We start from the raw sequence: 17,134 nt of genomic DNA, 5'->3' as shown, positions 1-17,134 counted from the left end.
CATCGCTGTCCTACAAAAACTTAATTTCTTCTCTAGAGCCTGACTCCCATTCCCATGTATGTGTTTTACATGCACTTGCTAGCAATGTAATCACAACCATAACAAATTTCTGCCCCTGTTGTTCATAAGGACTGAGTAGGGTTATTCCTGTAAATGAAATGTGGTTTCTGTGTGTACGCTGTGTGTTAACCTCCGTTGCCCGTAGCTGGAGAGCCTCATGTACTACACCGAGAATAACCACAACAAAGTGGTGCTGCGTGATTTCTACCTGTCAAGGTATGAAAATGACGGCATCACCGAGCCATGTGGCACACCAGAGTACCTGGGTAAATTCCTTTCTCTTTCTATGTCAGCCTTTCTCTGCATTTGTCAGCATTTCTTTACATTGCGATCTTTCGAAGTATTATTATTAAGTACTATTATGTCACAAGCAGAAATCAGAAATGTGCTCAAAATGAGAAGTGAAAGAGGACTGTCCCTCTGTTGAGCCCTTCCACTCCTGCATCCATCTCCTCTGTAACACACTTTCTTTCTAATGTCAGCTCCAGAAGTTGTGGCGCGTCACCGGTACGGTCGGCCCGTGGACTGCTGGGCCATAGGGGTCATCATGTACATACTGTGAGTGTCCGCTGGGCGACGGACTGTACATGAGCAACGGTGTCTAGCGGGACACTTGTTACAGACTTGTCAGAGGTCGTAGGGAAGCTTTCATTCGTGTCCTCCGCTGTTGCTCCTTTGCTCCCGGCGTACCAGTCTGTCAGGCAACCCTCCGTTCTACGACGACGCCGAGGAGGACAACACGGACCAGCACAACCGCATTATTTTCTGCCGCATCGTGGCTGGAGAGTTTGAGTTTGACTCCCCCTATTGGGACGACATCTCTCCTGCAGGTACGCGGCCGCCTCGCGCACGCTCTTCATTCGTGCCTCTCAAGGTCGCATTTATGATGAGAGGTGATTACAACAGAGCATCGTAATGAATGAGCTCAGCATTGGGTTTGACGCTCAAAATCATATTGCAGTGCTCAGCAAAGTGACTGTAAGCAGTCTTGGTAAATGTCCTTCAGTCCCCCCCGCCCCGCGAAGAGTAGTTTAAATCATTTGAAGGGTTTTCTCAGCACTTCATTGTAACTCCCCATGTTCCGTTCTTTCCGCCAGCCAAAGAACTTGTCTGTAGGCTGATGGAGGTGGACCCCATGCTGAGAATTACAGCCCAGGATGCTCTGTGGCATGACTGGTGAGCTTTCCCAATAAACCGACATACTTAGATGGTAACAAACTGAATCAAATTGAGTGTGGTAATCGTTTAAGGTGTTTTACATGCCAGTAGCTCCTTTAGCTGCTTGCAGTATATTTTTGCTGAAATCTTCAGACCGTCTTACTGAAAAAGATGTGCACATTGTGCAGGTGCTGTCACTTTCGACAGATTTGGCTTTGACTCATGAGAGAAGTTGTACTAATTCCTAGAGTTTGCTGACAAGTGGACCGAGCAGTAGCCCAGAACACATGTCTTTCAGGATTGCTGGCCAGGGCGCCTCCGAGAAGAACCTGAAGGACGGAGTGTGTGCCCAGTTCAAGAAGAACTTTGCTAAGGCCAAATGGAGGGTAAAGGGGTTTAGAAGGTTTATCGGGGGGGAGGTGCGGTTCAGTGCGGTCGGAAGAAATGAGTCATCTCTGGAAGACAAACAAAGGAGACGACAGTGAGAAGTGACATCAGCTGAAGCTGTACAGCGAAACGCCGAGAGTTTCGAGTGGGAATAACCTAGAAAATTTTGAAGCAATGCAAGCAAAACCAAAGCTTGTTCAGCTATGCAATTGAAAGTGGCATGTTTTCAAGTGCGAGTTTAAAATCCTAAAGGGAATGTAAAATAGAGGGATACTCCGTTTACTTTGAAAAACGGAGGCGATACGGCACTGTTCACCGAGTAAGATACTCACATTTATTTCGCACTTTTCTCCAATACAACTACTTACCCTTTCATACAGCTGGGTAGTTATTACTGAAGCTATTTAGGGTAAGCGCCTTGGTAAAGGATGTATTTGAACCTGTAACCTTCAGCTCCAATGACATCAGCGCTGCCCTCCGCACTACAAGCAGCCCGGACAGCTGGTCCTGGGTTCAGGTGAAATGCTCCTACGCGAACAGAGCAGCTCTTATGTGGCATGTTATACAACTCCTGTCTCCCTGCCTACACACACAGAACACATCCCAGCACAAGACTCTGCTCCGGTTTTATTACGGGAAAGTCTTCTTTAATGCAATGCGCAAAGTGTTAATAATGCATCTGATTCAGATGACAGTTTGACAAGAGATAGCATGCTGCTGGCCACGAGAAGCCAAAGCAGTTTGTCGGGCAGGTTACTACGGGACAGATGTGGGCAGAAAGCCGTGAGCCTTTAAAAGCTGCAGCCGCAGCCCAGCCCAGGACAGCCGTTTGACAGCAGGTCGGGCCACATGCCGGCATTTAGAGGTGTTTGTGAAAAGCTTTTCTCCAAACATTCCCTTCCTCTTCCGCAGAAGCTGTGTTTTTATTAATGGTGTCTTGAAACATGTAGAGAGCTCAAGGCCATCAACCCAGAAGTCATCGGCTCGAAGAGTCAGGAACAAGGCTGAGCTTTTCTTCCAGTAGCAAAGTGGCATTAACGGACCACGACCGTAGAACTGTTCCAAGACCACATTTTCTCCGAAATTTAACAGCCAAACTAGTCACGCTGAATAAAGTCGGTGTGGGAAATGCATTAAAGATGAGTTATAATAAGCGAAAGTACTAGTAAACCCGAGAGTTCAGCTTTACTGCAGTTTACTTGATGAGATCAACTTACCACATTCTCCATTGTTCAGGCTCCTGTGGCACCACTCTTCGTAACGCTGGGTTCCTGTTAATCTCAAAGGATCCCATGTTTTTCTATGAAGGCTGAACTGTGTTGGAGTACCCCGGCACACACACACTAAAGTACATGCTCAGATGCTCCAGTGATGATACTCTAGCAGCAGGAAGATGCTTAGAAATCTTACAATTGACGATAAGTTTAGACTCTACGCACCTTTTCATTGTGAAACTACAGTCTTGGAGATTGGAAATGTTTCAACAAGTTAGGACTGAGCAGGCAACAAAAAAACTAGTGTGAAAGGGCTGAGGAGGGAACGTGATGGAGCACATTAACACCAAGGAAATACAAACAAGAAGTAGCCTTAAATCTGAGCTCCTGAAACAGTTCAGGGCAGCAGGTGGCGTAATGGTTAAACATGCCATCTTACCCACGAAGGCCTTGCGTGGTTTACGCTCAGTGGGACCTCATAATTTTTTCTGAATTGAGGAGATTTTTCACCTTAGATATTTCGGAGAACCAGGAATGTGAAAAATCAAAAGTCACCATTAACCGTTACATTTACATTTATTCATTTAGCAGACGTTTTTCTCCAAAGCGACATACATCTCATAGAAACACAGTTTGTGCATTACATTAGGAGAAAGAGACATAGCTGGAGACGTTTGATTCTTAAGGAAACTTAGTTTCTTTCCACTTTATGCACCGATGTTCATCGCTCGAGTAGGTGCATAAAACTCAGAATAGACGATTCCTGGTTGCATTCGATTTGATTGATCCGATTCCATTAATATTACACTTATCCCGTTCGTCTAGAATTTGGGCATAAGTATACTCGCCCTACAGAGACATGAAGGAAATGGAAATTCAGGACAACTTGAGAGCTGTGTGTACACACACTGGCACTCATCAGCTCTATTTTCACTGAAATCAGGCATCACCTGTCTGTTGAACTGAGACACTTCTTTCTTATTTATCTCCACAGAAAGCAATTCAAGTGACCACTTTTATGCAGCGCCTCCGTGCGCCCGAATCCAATGGAGCATTGGGTGTTGGTGCTCCAGGAAATGCGGGAGAGCAGAAGGGGGACAAGGGGGTGGTCACGGCCAGGAACACCATGGGGGTCTCCCACAGAGTGACCATCGAGAACCAAGCAAGAGATGGTAAAAAAGTGGAGGAAAGGGCTGAAAATGGAGAGACTGGAAAAGCAGGAGAGTGCAGAAGTCATGGGAGTGCAGTCAATGGCGAAGTGGCAAAACCGCAGTCAGCTGAGGAGCGGGACACAAAGAGGATGCAGGGTGACGGAGGAGTGGCAGAATGCTCCTGGAAGGCATCGGCTCTTGAAGCTCAAAACAGAGAGTGCTCCGAAATCTCGTCAGCGGATCCGCACCTGGTTTTGGACGGGAGGAAAAGCGGTGCAGGTGCAGTGGAGCAGGAAGGGTCCAGCAAGAAGGAAACTCAGCTAACGTGCAGTGCTCATACCTGCTCTTGCCAGAAGGTGGCAGTAGTAACCCCCCCTTATTTGCATAGTGGTTTCAGGCCTGCATCAGTCACAATGCCCCCTGCAGCCCAAGAGCAGCCATCCGAGCCAAAGGCGGGAGACGATGAGGGGGTGACAGACGTGGCTTCGGGAAGCTGGTGCCAAACTCAGCTTCCTGAGGCTGTGGCGGAGAAGGGAACGCGGACGAGGGAGCCGAAAGATGACACACGCGAGGTGAAAAGCGGCGGCGAGCAGGACGGAGGAGCTCGTTACGCAGCCGGGACCACAGAGCTAAATGAAGACGAAAAACCGTGTAGAGCTGGGAACGAGAAGAAAACACGTTCTCGGGAACAGGGACTGACGTCGGATTTCGTCCATTGTCGTTCGCCCCGTTCCTCTGCTGGTGCCGTTATTTCGGGCAGTTTTGGGAAAGGAGTGAGCAGCAGCGGCGGCTGGCAAATGGACAGCGTCATTGAAGAGATAGAGAAACAAATGGCCGCCGTCTTCGAGAAAATAGAGGAGGACATGCCCTCCCTGCTGGATCACACAGGTGCTCTGTCCAGGCAGAAAGAGAAGACCCCCCATTTGTCCCCTTCTCTTCAGCTCCCTGCCAACAATCAGACGGGCACTCTGTTTCACTCTGCTTCCTCCCGGTCCCCTGCATCGTCCCTCCCCCGCCAGCCCCCACCTCCCCCCTCCTTCCCCACTGACCCTAAGCTGGTGGCAGCTGACAAACCGGGCCAGTCACCAGGAGGGTGTGTAGCAGAGACAGGACTTTAGAAACGTGCTGATCCATCCCCACCACCTGCAACATGTACCCACACAGAAATATGCACATGCCAAGTAAGAGCACACAACACACAAACACACACACACACACACACGCGGTAACACTCGTTGCTGGGAGAATTTTTTGTTCATGTCATCAGAAGGCGTACAGTATTTGAGCTGTACACCGCACTACTAAATATGCTTCGCACAATGCTGATAGTGGTCACTGGCAGATTACTGCGTGTTACCGTGCATGAAGAATAGCTTTCGGATTTGAGGCAGCGTGGCTGTCCCTCCAGGCACCCACTGCGGGTCTCATTTACATACTAAAGTAAGCATATGCACTGTCTAAAGAAATAAAAATATATGTGCGTAAACAGAGAAATAGAGAGAGACAGACACATAATAAAAATGCATACTAATATATTTCAAGACATTCGCTCATGTGCTGTACATACAGAAAAAAGCACCGAATGGAAATATTCCAATGCCTGTTACAGTACTGTATTTAATATATACATTTTGACCTTGGTAGGTGGGGCTGGGTTGTATATTAGTGATGTGGAACAGTGAGTTTTATCTCTGAGGATAAATCAAAATTCAATTAACTGCCAAAATGACAAGTGGTCATGGAATTTTATCAGCTGTTATACCTTCAGAAAAGTGCACGGGAAACGCTTCTCCGGTGCTGGATTATTATACGACCGAAGCCTCGTACTCTACAGCATGCTTGGAAGGTGGTCTCCGCCCCCCCCCCCCCCCAAAATTCTGTACTGCTAAATAGTCTTCTGTCTTATGTTCACATCTGACCAAATTACTGATACACTTACGAAATAATTTATTCATTCATGTATTTTGCCTTTTTATGCTCCGCTTACTCTTGATAGGTCTTACCACCTTCACTATAAACAGTTGTACCGATACCATCGTGAGAATTTCTTTGCCCATCCTCTACAGTTATTTCAATAAAACTGCAGTCAAACCTTCTCTGTGTGCTCTGCCGTGTGTTTGTGCGTACCATGTGCACCAAAGGGCCTCCCGCCATTGCTCCTCTTCGGATGAAGATAGTAATGATGTTAAAATACGAATAGAAATTTATCATATTTTAAGAAGAATCAGAGAGAGCACATAGGGCTCCAGGGTCACAAAAATGCCCTTGTAGACAGGAGCATGATCTCATTTTCAGGCACCAAAGAAAGATGTTGAAAATGACTTGCAATGACCACTAGGGAAAGGATTTCTCCAAAACGAGAGGAATCTGCTCCACTAGTTTGTGTTCCGCAGCTCTCCAGAGTCTCCTTTACAGGTTCTCTAACTGGTCACACCTGAACGCAGGTATTTGTGCGTGAGCCAAGGTGGGAGTGGCGGCGAGCGGCAGATGGCTGTATCTGTTTGTGGTTATGGTTGTGGTCGCATACACAGCGACGCGCTGCTCTAGAGCTCCTTTCACTCAACACACACCTCCGTTTAACACGGACTGTGTCCAGCTGCATGTTTATTTCATAACACGTGCAAGTGCTCTGCAGTCAGTTCTTTAGGATGAGAGGAGCTGTGAGGTCCCTGCTAGTCTCCACTTCTGCATCAAGGGTGGAGTTTTGCTCTTACCTGGCATTTTTTGAAAGTTGAGGAAAGTTGTGGAAAGGGTGGCGAAAGTTCATGTATCATAACTGGGTTAAAATCATAATTAGTGAACATGAAGCGCCAGAAATATATGTTACATATATACAGTATAATAACTATATATGCGACTGTATGCTATATTGATTTACACACACACTGTTTGAAATCAATTGTCCCAAGCAGGGTTGTGGTGAGCCAGAGCCTAACCTGGTAGCACAGGGGGAAGGGACACATCCAGGACGGGACGCCAGTCCATCACAAGGCATCCCAAGCAGGACTCGAACCCCAGACCCACCAGAAAGCAGGACCCAGCCAAACCTGCTGTGCCACCGCACCCCCTTTTTTACATTGTAAATTATTATTTCTCCTTACACTGTCATTTGAATAGTTCAAGAAATAATAAATAAATGGCTTCGTTAATGAAGAAGCAAGATAAATAAATAAAAGGATGTCGAAGTTCAAAAGGGGGTTGCACCTACAAGTGGAAACTGGTACAACAGCTAAATGGAATAATGATATGAACGATGTCCCCAAATAGCAATTATTTCACCTACTTCATGTGGGAAACAATTTTGCTTTATACTACAAGACATATTTGGATACTCCCTCCTGCTCTGTTGTTGGCCCTGAAACGGAATCGGCAGGAATGCTGGGAGTGTTTGAAGTATATAGTAACAAGGGGATAACAAGTTAAGGGGATGCCAAGAAACTGACTATATTAATTTCCAAGTGTAAATGTTTCAAGTGATAAGCAATTTATACAGTAAATCTAAAAATGAAGCATGAAAGGGGGGTGCGATAGTGCAGCGGGTTTGACCGGGTCCTGCTCTCCGGTGGGTCTGGGGTTCGTGTCCCGCTTGGGGTGCCTTGTGATGGACTGGCGTCCCGTCCTGGGTGTGTCCCCTCCCCCTCCAGCCTTACACCCTGTGTTGCCACGTTATGCTCCGGTTCACCGCAACCCAGCTTGGGACAAGTAGTTTCAGACAGTGTGTGTGTGTGAGATGAAGCATGAAGGACAGGCTGAATTCTTTTCCTTTGGTTTCTGAAAGCTGGATGGACAAGCTGTAACTACGAGAAGCAAACGATGGAGACGCGGTTCTCGGTACAGCCCCCTCCTCTGGGAAATGATCCATTCTCAAGTCGATGATCAAATTCTTACAGATGAACCCAAGCGATCATAACTCTCCTGGATATTGGCAACTTTGCAGCAGGAACATTTCTTGAGCTGCAAGTCACAGAGCTGAATAAGCACATGATTGCGCTTGTAGGTGCAACTGTGGTGCTCCTGGCCATGAGTTTGAGACCAGTATCAGCGAGGAGGGAGGAGCGCATCCCTCCTGAAAACCAGTTTGACAAGAAGGTAGTCCAGCATGTCCCATGTCTGCAAGGACGAACAAATGAAGTGCCTCGTTACTTTCCACAGTGTCATATTTTCATTTAACCTGGAAACGCGCATTTACAGCAAGAACACCATGCCAAGCACAGGGTATTTCAGAAAAAACTTACACACATCTGACATTTGCCTCTTACTCGTCTGCCAAATTCAGAAGTGTCTAGACGATGACAGTGAACACATCAAACACCAGGCCTAATTCAGCGTTTTTCTCAAATTCCTATTTTTTGCTACATCAAACATCCACCTCCAACAAGCCATCTATGGGTAGCACAGCGAGTAGCACCTGGGTGGTGCAAGAGGATGTAGTTTCAAACCCTGCTCAGTCTGTGTGGAGTTTGCATGTTCTCCCGGTGTCTGTGTGGGTTTCCTCTGGGTGCTCTGGTTTCCTCCCACAGTTGAAAGACAGGCTGTTCAGGTTCCCCCATAGTGTGTGAGTGACAGAGAGAGTGTGTGTTCCAATGATGTATGGATGAGTGACCCAGTGTAAGTAGTGTACCTAGCAGTGTAAGTCATCTTGGTGAAGAAGGTGTGTGGTCTGATAACACTACATAGAATTTGTTAGAAGTTGCTTCGGAGAAAAATGCCTGCTACATAAATAAATGTAAGATCCAGTTACTTGTGTCACAAACACCTTTGAAGACACACACACACACACACACACACACACACACACACACACACACACACACACACTGTCTGAAACCCCTTGTCCTGAGCAGGGTCATGGCAAGCCGGAGCCTAGCCCAGCAGTGCAGGGAGCAGGGCTGGGCGGGAGGGGACACACCCCAGACCCGCCACACAGCGGGCCCCGGCCAAACCCACCGCACCCCTCTGCTGAAGACACATGCACCCTATTCTAAAGTGCATTTTCTTCATTGTTCTGCTTTATAAAATTTCTGGAAAAAGTAGTGAAACGCAGTCAGAAAGGATAGGAACACAACTAAGGTGAAGGACCCCCTTTATTCCATGTATTTTTACAGCTTTCTTCTGCCTGGTGTTCTCGATTTCAGTGGCTGGTAACAAGGAGGGGAAATATCGCACGTTTATGGACTAGGGGATTGTGGAAAACGTGTGTTTTTTAACTCATTTATCCATTTTAATAAAAAAAAAATTGAAATAGTCTTCCAACATATTTTTATTTTCTATCTCTGCGATATGTACAGAAGCTTGTCCATTAATAAACCAAGGAACATCAGTATATTCTGAAGCTTTTACTGCAGAGTGCGGAGCTGACAGTGACCTGCAGACCTGCTGTTGAACACAGGACCTGTTTCTGTGCTGAATATCTCAACAGCATTCAATGAGGAGTTGTGGACATTATGCATTTTATTTTTGCGTTCTTCAGCGAGCACTCATTTCAGTGTGCAGCGTTAATGATCGAACTTCTGCCCTCACTTGTGTTCATAGTTCGAGGGCCCCTATAACAAACTTTGCGCATTAAAGTGTGTACACATTTTTGAGACACATCAGTATGTGTAAAGAAATATACCTATTCCCATGTGCCTGAACCCACACGGTAGAGAAAACTAATTCCACACTAATATTTTATAGTTGTTCCAGTCATTTGTTGTTTCATGAATATACTTTGAATGTCAGGGTACAGTATATTGTACAGTATTGAAGCAAGACTGTATTTTTACATGGTAGTTTTTAGAAGAACATGTAGGTGGCAGTAGAACCCTGGGGAAGGTGAGAGACCATACAGTAATGTTCACAACTAGAGCAGGAGCACCAAGGATTGAACCGATCATCATCATACCTCCAGTCGATGCGTCACATTATTAATAATTATCAACTTATTTATGGAGGAGACAATTCAGTCCTATGCAGCTTGTCAATGATTAACCTGTTTATAGTGCAGGATAGTCTTACTGTGTCTCTTTACCACAAGTACCTTGATCAAAGATACCACAGCAGGAAAGGGATTCAAACCGGAAACCTTCCGAATTGAAGGCTACACCCCTGAACCCGACCATTGACATTCACACTGAGGACAAGGCTTTAATGCGGCTGTAAACTAATGCAATACAAGAGACAAACAGCTCTTTTCAGCCGATGCACAAGCTGTATTTTTTTTTTTTTGACACTGGTACTGCATTCAGCATTTGCCCAGTAACTGTATGAATGGGAACCGCAAGGAAGTTTTCCGACTGTGGTCCTTCTGTCCTCCGAGCTTCACTTGTCACTCGCTTGTCTTGGGCTCCTTCAACTCACAGCTTAGGAGCAACTAGTCATGTTTCCCAGTTAGACTGAATACTTTAACTGTACATTAACTTACTTACGCTGTCAGCCCTCATTTGAGAAACAGGAAAACACACAACATTTGGTCTAATAAAGTGCTCGTAGTGGAAAAATGGTTTGTTTCGTACAGTGCGTGATGTTTTTGGAGCGGTACAGTGTAGCTCTCCTGCACAACAACAGGGGTCTCTGTGCCTCCATGGGCCTGCTGGGTGAGGGGCCAGACAACACGCCACAGCGGGAACGAGAGCGCAGCTCTCACATGACCCAGTTGGGCCCGCGCTGGTGCTTGTGAAGAAACGTGCGAACCGGAATGGCTTCAGTGCAGCTACTGTAAGGCCGGGGGTACAAGTCACGCCATAGGGAGGTAAAAAATGAATAAATGACAGAGAGAGAAAAAGGGCTCCGTTCCGTTTTGGAAAACTAATTATAGCTGTGGAATTCATATCAGAACAGGCTGTCAAACTCCCTCCAAACTGCGTTCAGCAACTGCTTCATATGTCTTTGGTACGAACATCAAGTAAAGGTTAATAACAATTAATCACAGCAATTAAATCTACAGCATGTACAACCAAGCAAATAATTTCTGACTTCCCAACATAATGTTGACTGTTTGACCAGATTCTGTTATAACACTGCGGTTAAATTCAGCTTAATCTGCCACGTTTGTTTGTTCCTATTAAAAGTGGCCCTGTGAATTATGGAAAAAAAGGAAAATTGTGAAGCGTGCCGACGCTGCCAACTTGAACTGGACTTTCCACAGCTGCTGCTCCCCAAGGAGGAGAATTATAGCCAGTCATTTCATGCCAAGGCATGCATTTGAGTTGCTTTTTTAACTGTATATATTAAAGAGTCAGGTTAAGGTTATTAAGTATGCCAGAACGAATTGTATTTTTGCTCAAGTAAGCTTACAGGAAACATTCCATCAGACTCCTTTTATGCTTGGAAATGTAGTTATGAATTTTAAAGTAGACACATATTACAGAGGGAGACGGCTGTGATCTGAATTTTGAGCAATGTCGGGATTGGAATTTGTGGTCTGAAAATGTTGAGGAAAAAGGATGAGGTGCCCTTGCAATACAGAACTGGATGCTGGGGTTCAGAAAGAAGAGCGGTGCTGAGGGTTCCCGCTGTTAGTAAACAGGCGGTAATCGGCGCCGTGCCACCACACATCTACACGTGCACCTCCTTACACTGGAACAGTGTCAAGATACTGGTCTCCGGGGGCTCTCCCTTTATTATCTTGCATCATTTTGTTTTATCACTGGAAATTTCTCGGTGGTCTTTCAGCGTGCAGGACTGTTTTAATGATTCGATTTTGTGTGTAAAGAAAGAGTACTTTGTTCTGTTGCCCTTTCACAGTATTCCCTATGTACAACTACATAGATCAGGTAAGCAACATCATCCAAGTCCCGCATAAAGCCTCAGGCCACGTCCAGGACAATGTTCTGCAATGGTTCTGTTAATCCAGCAAAAAGAGGAAAAACAGATGGCTAGCAGTGAAACGCATTCAAAGATGACGAATGATGACCCACACTGAATAGAGGTAAAGTGTTTTTGACACACTTACATCTTACTGAGTTGTTAAGATTAATTAGATGATAATAAAAGCTGGTTGTAAGCATTTTCTTGCAAGTGAAGTAGCAAGTTTTGCAGGAAGTGAGAAAAAGACATGACTATGTGAATTGCTGCAGTTAAAATATTAAAAAAAAACTCAAATCTAAAATCTGGTCACATACACCCATGAAGTGTTTTAGAGCTTGACAATCACATTTAACATGAAAATACCGCAGCAGTGTACAGTATAGCCCCTGTGTAAGAATCCTGTCGCACTGCTGTGTAGGGATAGGTCATGAACGCTTAGAGTTATCGGTGCAAAAAAGTTGCCTGTTAGAGGCTCTTCAACTCTGGAATGCTCATTCTCTCATTACATTGCAGTGATTTCACTGATGACAGCTTTAGTGAGAGCAGCACTTGTTTAGTGGCAGCCAGCCTTAACCGTCTAAGGGTCAAGACGGTTGAGCCGACTGTGATGTGGACAAAATGTCTAAACATTTTAATTTCAAGTTTGAAATTTTATTTGCCGAACATTTGTATACTTCACTCATTACTGGCTTGTTTGCCCCTTTTCGTATGAGAGTGCATGTTAAGGAGCAACACAGTGCATTTTTCAGCGCTCACATACCCATAATGGTTCTGAAAGCACTTCTAAAGCTACTAGATCATCCATTAACAGAGGAGGAGGAAGCAGAGTTATTTCAGCAAGCATACTTTTTATTTTTATATATATTTTTGTTTTTACCACATCTGAGACTTTTACAGAAACTACCCACTGAGTAAACAGAAGTATGGGACTGTTATTACAGTTACATTTTTTTCGACTGGAAGTTGAAACTGACTAGATGCTGACATACATGTTTATTTGATGAATCAGTTCCAATGTTGTATTCGGTGGCAAATGAGACACGTAACTGCTAAGGTTTGAATACCTGTGAATAAATTGATGGATTAAGCTGTATTATGAAACTTTTATTGATTGTGATGTAATGGTTGGATTTACAAACAGAGTTCGAAACGGACCTCACGTCCCAATTGCTTCTGTCAGTTGAGTTTCAAGTGTATATTTTTTAGTACACTGCTGCTCTGCAGTATATTGCTTCAGAAAGAATGCTGATATCTATGTTATGCAGTGTCTTTAACCTTTGTTTAGCATTTTAACTGTAGGAAAACATTTACTTTCAATAATGTAATAAAACTAAGGCCTGAGGTTAATGGGTTTTCCATTCTGGTAATTTTCTAAGCTTCGCTAAAATGACTTGGGATGTTTCTACTAAACTGCTAATGACTGTAGATGGTGAAGTGTTCAGTCCAGTCATGTACAACATAACATTTTTTTCTTGACCAAAATGACTTTGCTTCACTGCCAGGCACCCAGGTCTTAGCCTGGGGTCACTTGATCTTCACAAAGCCACTGCGAAACTGATTGCAACTCTCTAAGGATGAAAACGAGGTAAGGAAACCTGACTTACCTTCTACTTAGACGGTTAAATTCAAAACAACTGCCACAGGACACTCAGCAGGTTGAGGAATATAGTCCCAGGATTTGTGTGACATGATGAGGACTGATCTGAATGTTTTCATTTCACTTCAATTTCACACAGTCAACACATCCCCAGTCTTCATTTTCATGTCAAAGACTGAGAACTTCATCCCCATCTCTACTTGGCATAGTCTCTAGCGCCACTTGTGACTCTCTGTCAACAAGATGAGAAGATTCCAGATGTCATCACCTACTGTGGTGTTATATATCCACAGGCTTATATGTATAAATGATGAATGTGAAGGTGTTGAGTTTTACGATGTAAACACTGACTTGAAAATCCATATTAAAATTGCCTTAAGGCCAATTTTTGGGCCTAAGTCTGTGAAAAATGAAGCCGAACACACATAACTGTCTACACTGGGAGACATTTCAACAGATATTCAGGGATCTAAAAGACAAAATCAAAGCAATCTGTTGCCCCAAGAGACAGCTCCGTTTGGGAGATGCGACACAACTATTATATGTAGCTTTTGCACCGTAGGTTGACTTAACTAAATTACTCCGGTACCAGAGACGGAATGGAGGGAACCACATAAACCATTCCTGGGACTCAGAGTCAAGAAAAAGACCGGCACACACTCTAATAGTTGATTCCAAGGCACCACAAAGCTTGGGAGATGGTGGACCTTGGACCTTAGATTTGTGGTTGGAGACACTTTGCGAAGAGTGGCAACATTCTTTCACACTGACACATCAGGTGCTAAGAAAATGAAATGATTATCACTGACATCCAGCTCAACCCAGGGCAGCAGATGTGCGTTTCAGATGCCTTTTGACAAGAACAAATGCCCCAGTCTGATGAAGTCTGCGACTTGCCTGAAAGCAAGACGGCATTTCTCCATATGTCAGTGCCAGACAACTTTCTCAGGGAAGAATGCCATCAAGTACAACTGCAGAGATCCCTCAGATGAATACCACTGAACCAACTATTACTAGTTTGCATTTTTGTGTTTGAACGTGCAACTGACATCACGCAGTTAAAACTGTTATTGTCTCCTCATTTCAGTATAATTCAACACTGCGGTTTGCAGGGGCAGATCTTATACCTTTGAATGAAGGTCTAAAGAGTGGGGTGAGCACCACTGAGCAAATATTTCACTTAACTCTTACGACTGTTTATGAATATTTAGAGCATCTTTATAATCTTCAGACTGAAGTCAGTATCAATTTTGCGAACATTTATTCTATCACAACTGAAAGAAGCTGTCAGTGAAGTTTTGATGGCAGGGTTCAAGGTTCAAGGGTTGTGTCATAATTTAGGCACAACACAGAATTGAAATCCAGTGTTTCCGTTCACACGAAAGGGAGGCAAATTTATATTTTTTATTTCTTTTTTATATCTCATCTGAAAGTAAACAGAACGTTCATATGTGATGAATGCGTAAACTTGTTTGGTGAAAACATAGAGCAAAGACACTGAAGTTTAACTTTTTTCAGGTGAAGAGTTGCTCTTCAGCTTGTAATATGATTAGGTATGATGTTTATTTGCCATAAAGAATGAAATGGAAGTCTGGTTTCTGGATGATAAATAAGAATACAAATTGTATCAAAGGCACTTAATCAGGTTTTGTTGAAATTCATTCGGCTTAATGGAAGCACGGCTACTGGCTGTGTCGCTGAAAGGGGAGAGACTGAGAGTTGGAGCTCAATGTAACGATGATAGTCTCCTTCCTAATTGCCTTCGAGCGTAAAACGGATCATAGCAGGAATCACAGAATGTCTCCCTTCTAGGCCAGCGGCCTATGGTTGCTGGTATCAATGAGGGCACAGAACATGAAAAATACTGCAGCTAAAACTGGTACAGCATTAATGCGGACATACAATAAACCAGAATAATGCTTCTAAAATTGGGAAGTCAGTACTGAGGTGCATTGCTTTTGTCAATTATCCTGAAAGAGCCATTGAGCAGAATCAGACAAAGGAAGCAAACAAAAATCTTCATCTCTTCCGGACTCACTTTGTCTATGATCTCTTAAGTTCATGGAAAGTACAAATGTTCATAATCATGATCGGATTAGTCCTTTTTCTCAGCTACTCCTGCGATATAACGTAAATGTTTATATGTATCTCCAAAAAAAAAAATACGTACTAGGAAGGTGATTAGGAATCGGCGATATTTTCTTGTTTAGTGATATTTTACTTGTGTGATGAACATTGGTTCATATGATGAAGGGAACAAACTAACTGTACTTGAGAATCACACATCTGCAGCTATGTCTCTTTCTCCAAATGTAATGCACAAACTATTTTCTATGAGATGTATGTTGCTTTGGAGTAAAGTGTCTGCTAAATGAATGAGTGTAAATGTAAAAAGATGCTCGCTCCATTCGCGTCAAACGTACAGCATGAAACTGTCGCCACATTTATACCTCCGACCTTCTCTGCTTCCTTGTGTTATCCTCTCGCTTGACCCGTTGCAGCCACCGTTATCAGGAGGTTCCATGAATGCATACTGGAGGTGAGTTGTTTTTGCTTCTCGGATACTCTGCGTGTCAATGATTTCTGTTGAAAGTCACAAACACTTTTCGCTAAGAATAATTTTTTAAATGGGTTGCCAAGATTTCATTGGTGAGCCACGAAATAAGAGAAATTATAATATCCTAAATGAACACGTCACTGAAAAAGCACATTCGACAATCAAAAATAATGCAAAATTGACAAAAGCATTGAAGTTCTTTCAGTGCAATGCAATGCAATGTCAAAAACCGCTAGTCCTTAGCAGGGTCACGGTGAACCGGAGCCTAACCCGTCAACACAAGGCGCAAGGCCGAAGGGAGAGGCGACACACCCAGGACGGGACGCCAGTCCATCGCAAGGCACCCCAAGCAGGACTCGAACCCCAGACCCACCACACAATGCCCACTGGCCAAATAGACTTAAAATAACATGTCACTATCAGTTGTGTAAGAGTCTGCCCACAATTTTACGCCAGCAAGTAAAACCTAGCTTGCAAAGAAATCCAATAATATTTATATAAATGTGGCGACAGTATTTCAGATTCACTAGTTGTCACATAAGTCACAGTTCATTGGCACATTTTATAAGTGCGGCACTTCATGCTGTAACCCAAGTGCAGAGTCTGATTTAGACTTTGTAGAGGCTTACCATTTCAATGTGCTCCTGCTTTTTCCCTAGTCTGATTAAAGATGAATATCTCCAAAAGTAAAACCCACACAGGCCCCAATGAGGATGTCTTAAGTTAAAGAAGCCACTTGGGGCTTGTTAATCAAGCATTTAAAGTGAATCTTTCAAAGTCGGCATTATTTTTATGCAAGAATTCTGTAGGCGCTGTGAAAAGCTAGAACTGACACTTGAAGCTTCGCACTACTGCATCATCACTGATGGCAAGATTATCTTGGCTTTCTTTGCAAGACGTGTTAACTGATTGTTCTAGAAAGATGTAATGTGCACCAATAAATATTTAGCAAAAAACAGTGCAAGAGGCAATATTTTTCAGTACTTCAGATCACTATGTACAGGCTGACGTTTGAAAATGTGACAATTAATCAATAACATGTAACAGTACCAAGAAAATATTTTATTTTTTTAGTATCCAACAATTTGAAATGAACGTTAAACGGTGAAATAAGTCACAGGTAACTTGCAGAAATATACAATATAAAGCTATTCAACCATTACATAGAAACCAACACGCACAAGGATGTTTCATTACACAAATTACAACTTCTAATGGTGTC

General features: G+C 43.8%; 1 protein-coding gene across 1 annotated transcript in view; it reads left to right on the top strand.

Moving 5' to 3' along the window:
* Positions 1–5,088, top strand: part of LOC108932517 (calcium/calmodulin-dependent protein kinase type IV-like) — a 29,542-nt gene extending 24,454 nt beyond the window's left edge. The window contains exons 6-11 of the mRNA XM_029246490.1: positions 206–326; positions 543–618; positions 754–890; positions 1,158–1,236; positions 1,517–1,604; positions 3,814–5,088. Of these exons, the coding sequence (XP_029102323.1) occupies positions 206–326; positions 543–618; positions 754–890; positions 1,158–1,236; positions 1,517–1,604; positions 3,814–5,088 (1,776 nt within the window). The remainder of the gene's footprint in view (positions 1–205; positions 327–542; positions 619–753; positions 891–1,157; positions 1,237–1,516; positions 1,605–3,813) is intronic.
* The last annotated feature ends 12,046 nt before the right edge of the window (positions 5,089–17,134 follow it).

This window comes from Scleropages formosus, chromosome 19, assembly GCF_900964775.1.
Source record: "Scleropages formosus chromosome 19, fSclFor1.1, whole genome shotgun sequence".
Taxonomy (NCBI): Eukaryota; Metazoa; Chordata; class Actinopteri; order Osteoglossiformes; family Osteoglossidae; genus Scleropages; species Scleropages formosus.
This window is presented reverse-complemented; position numbering and strand designations above follow the sequence as displayed.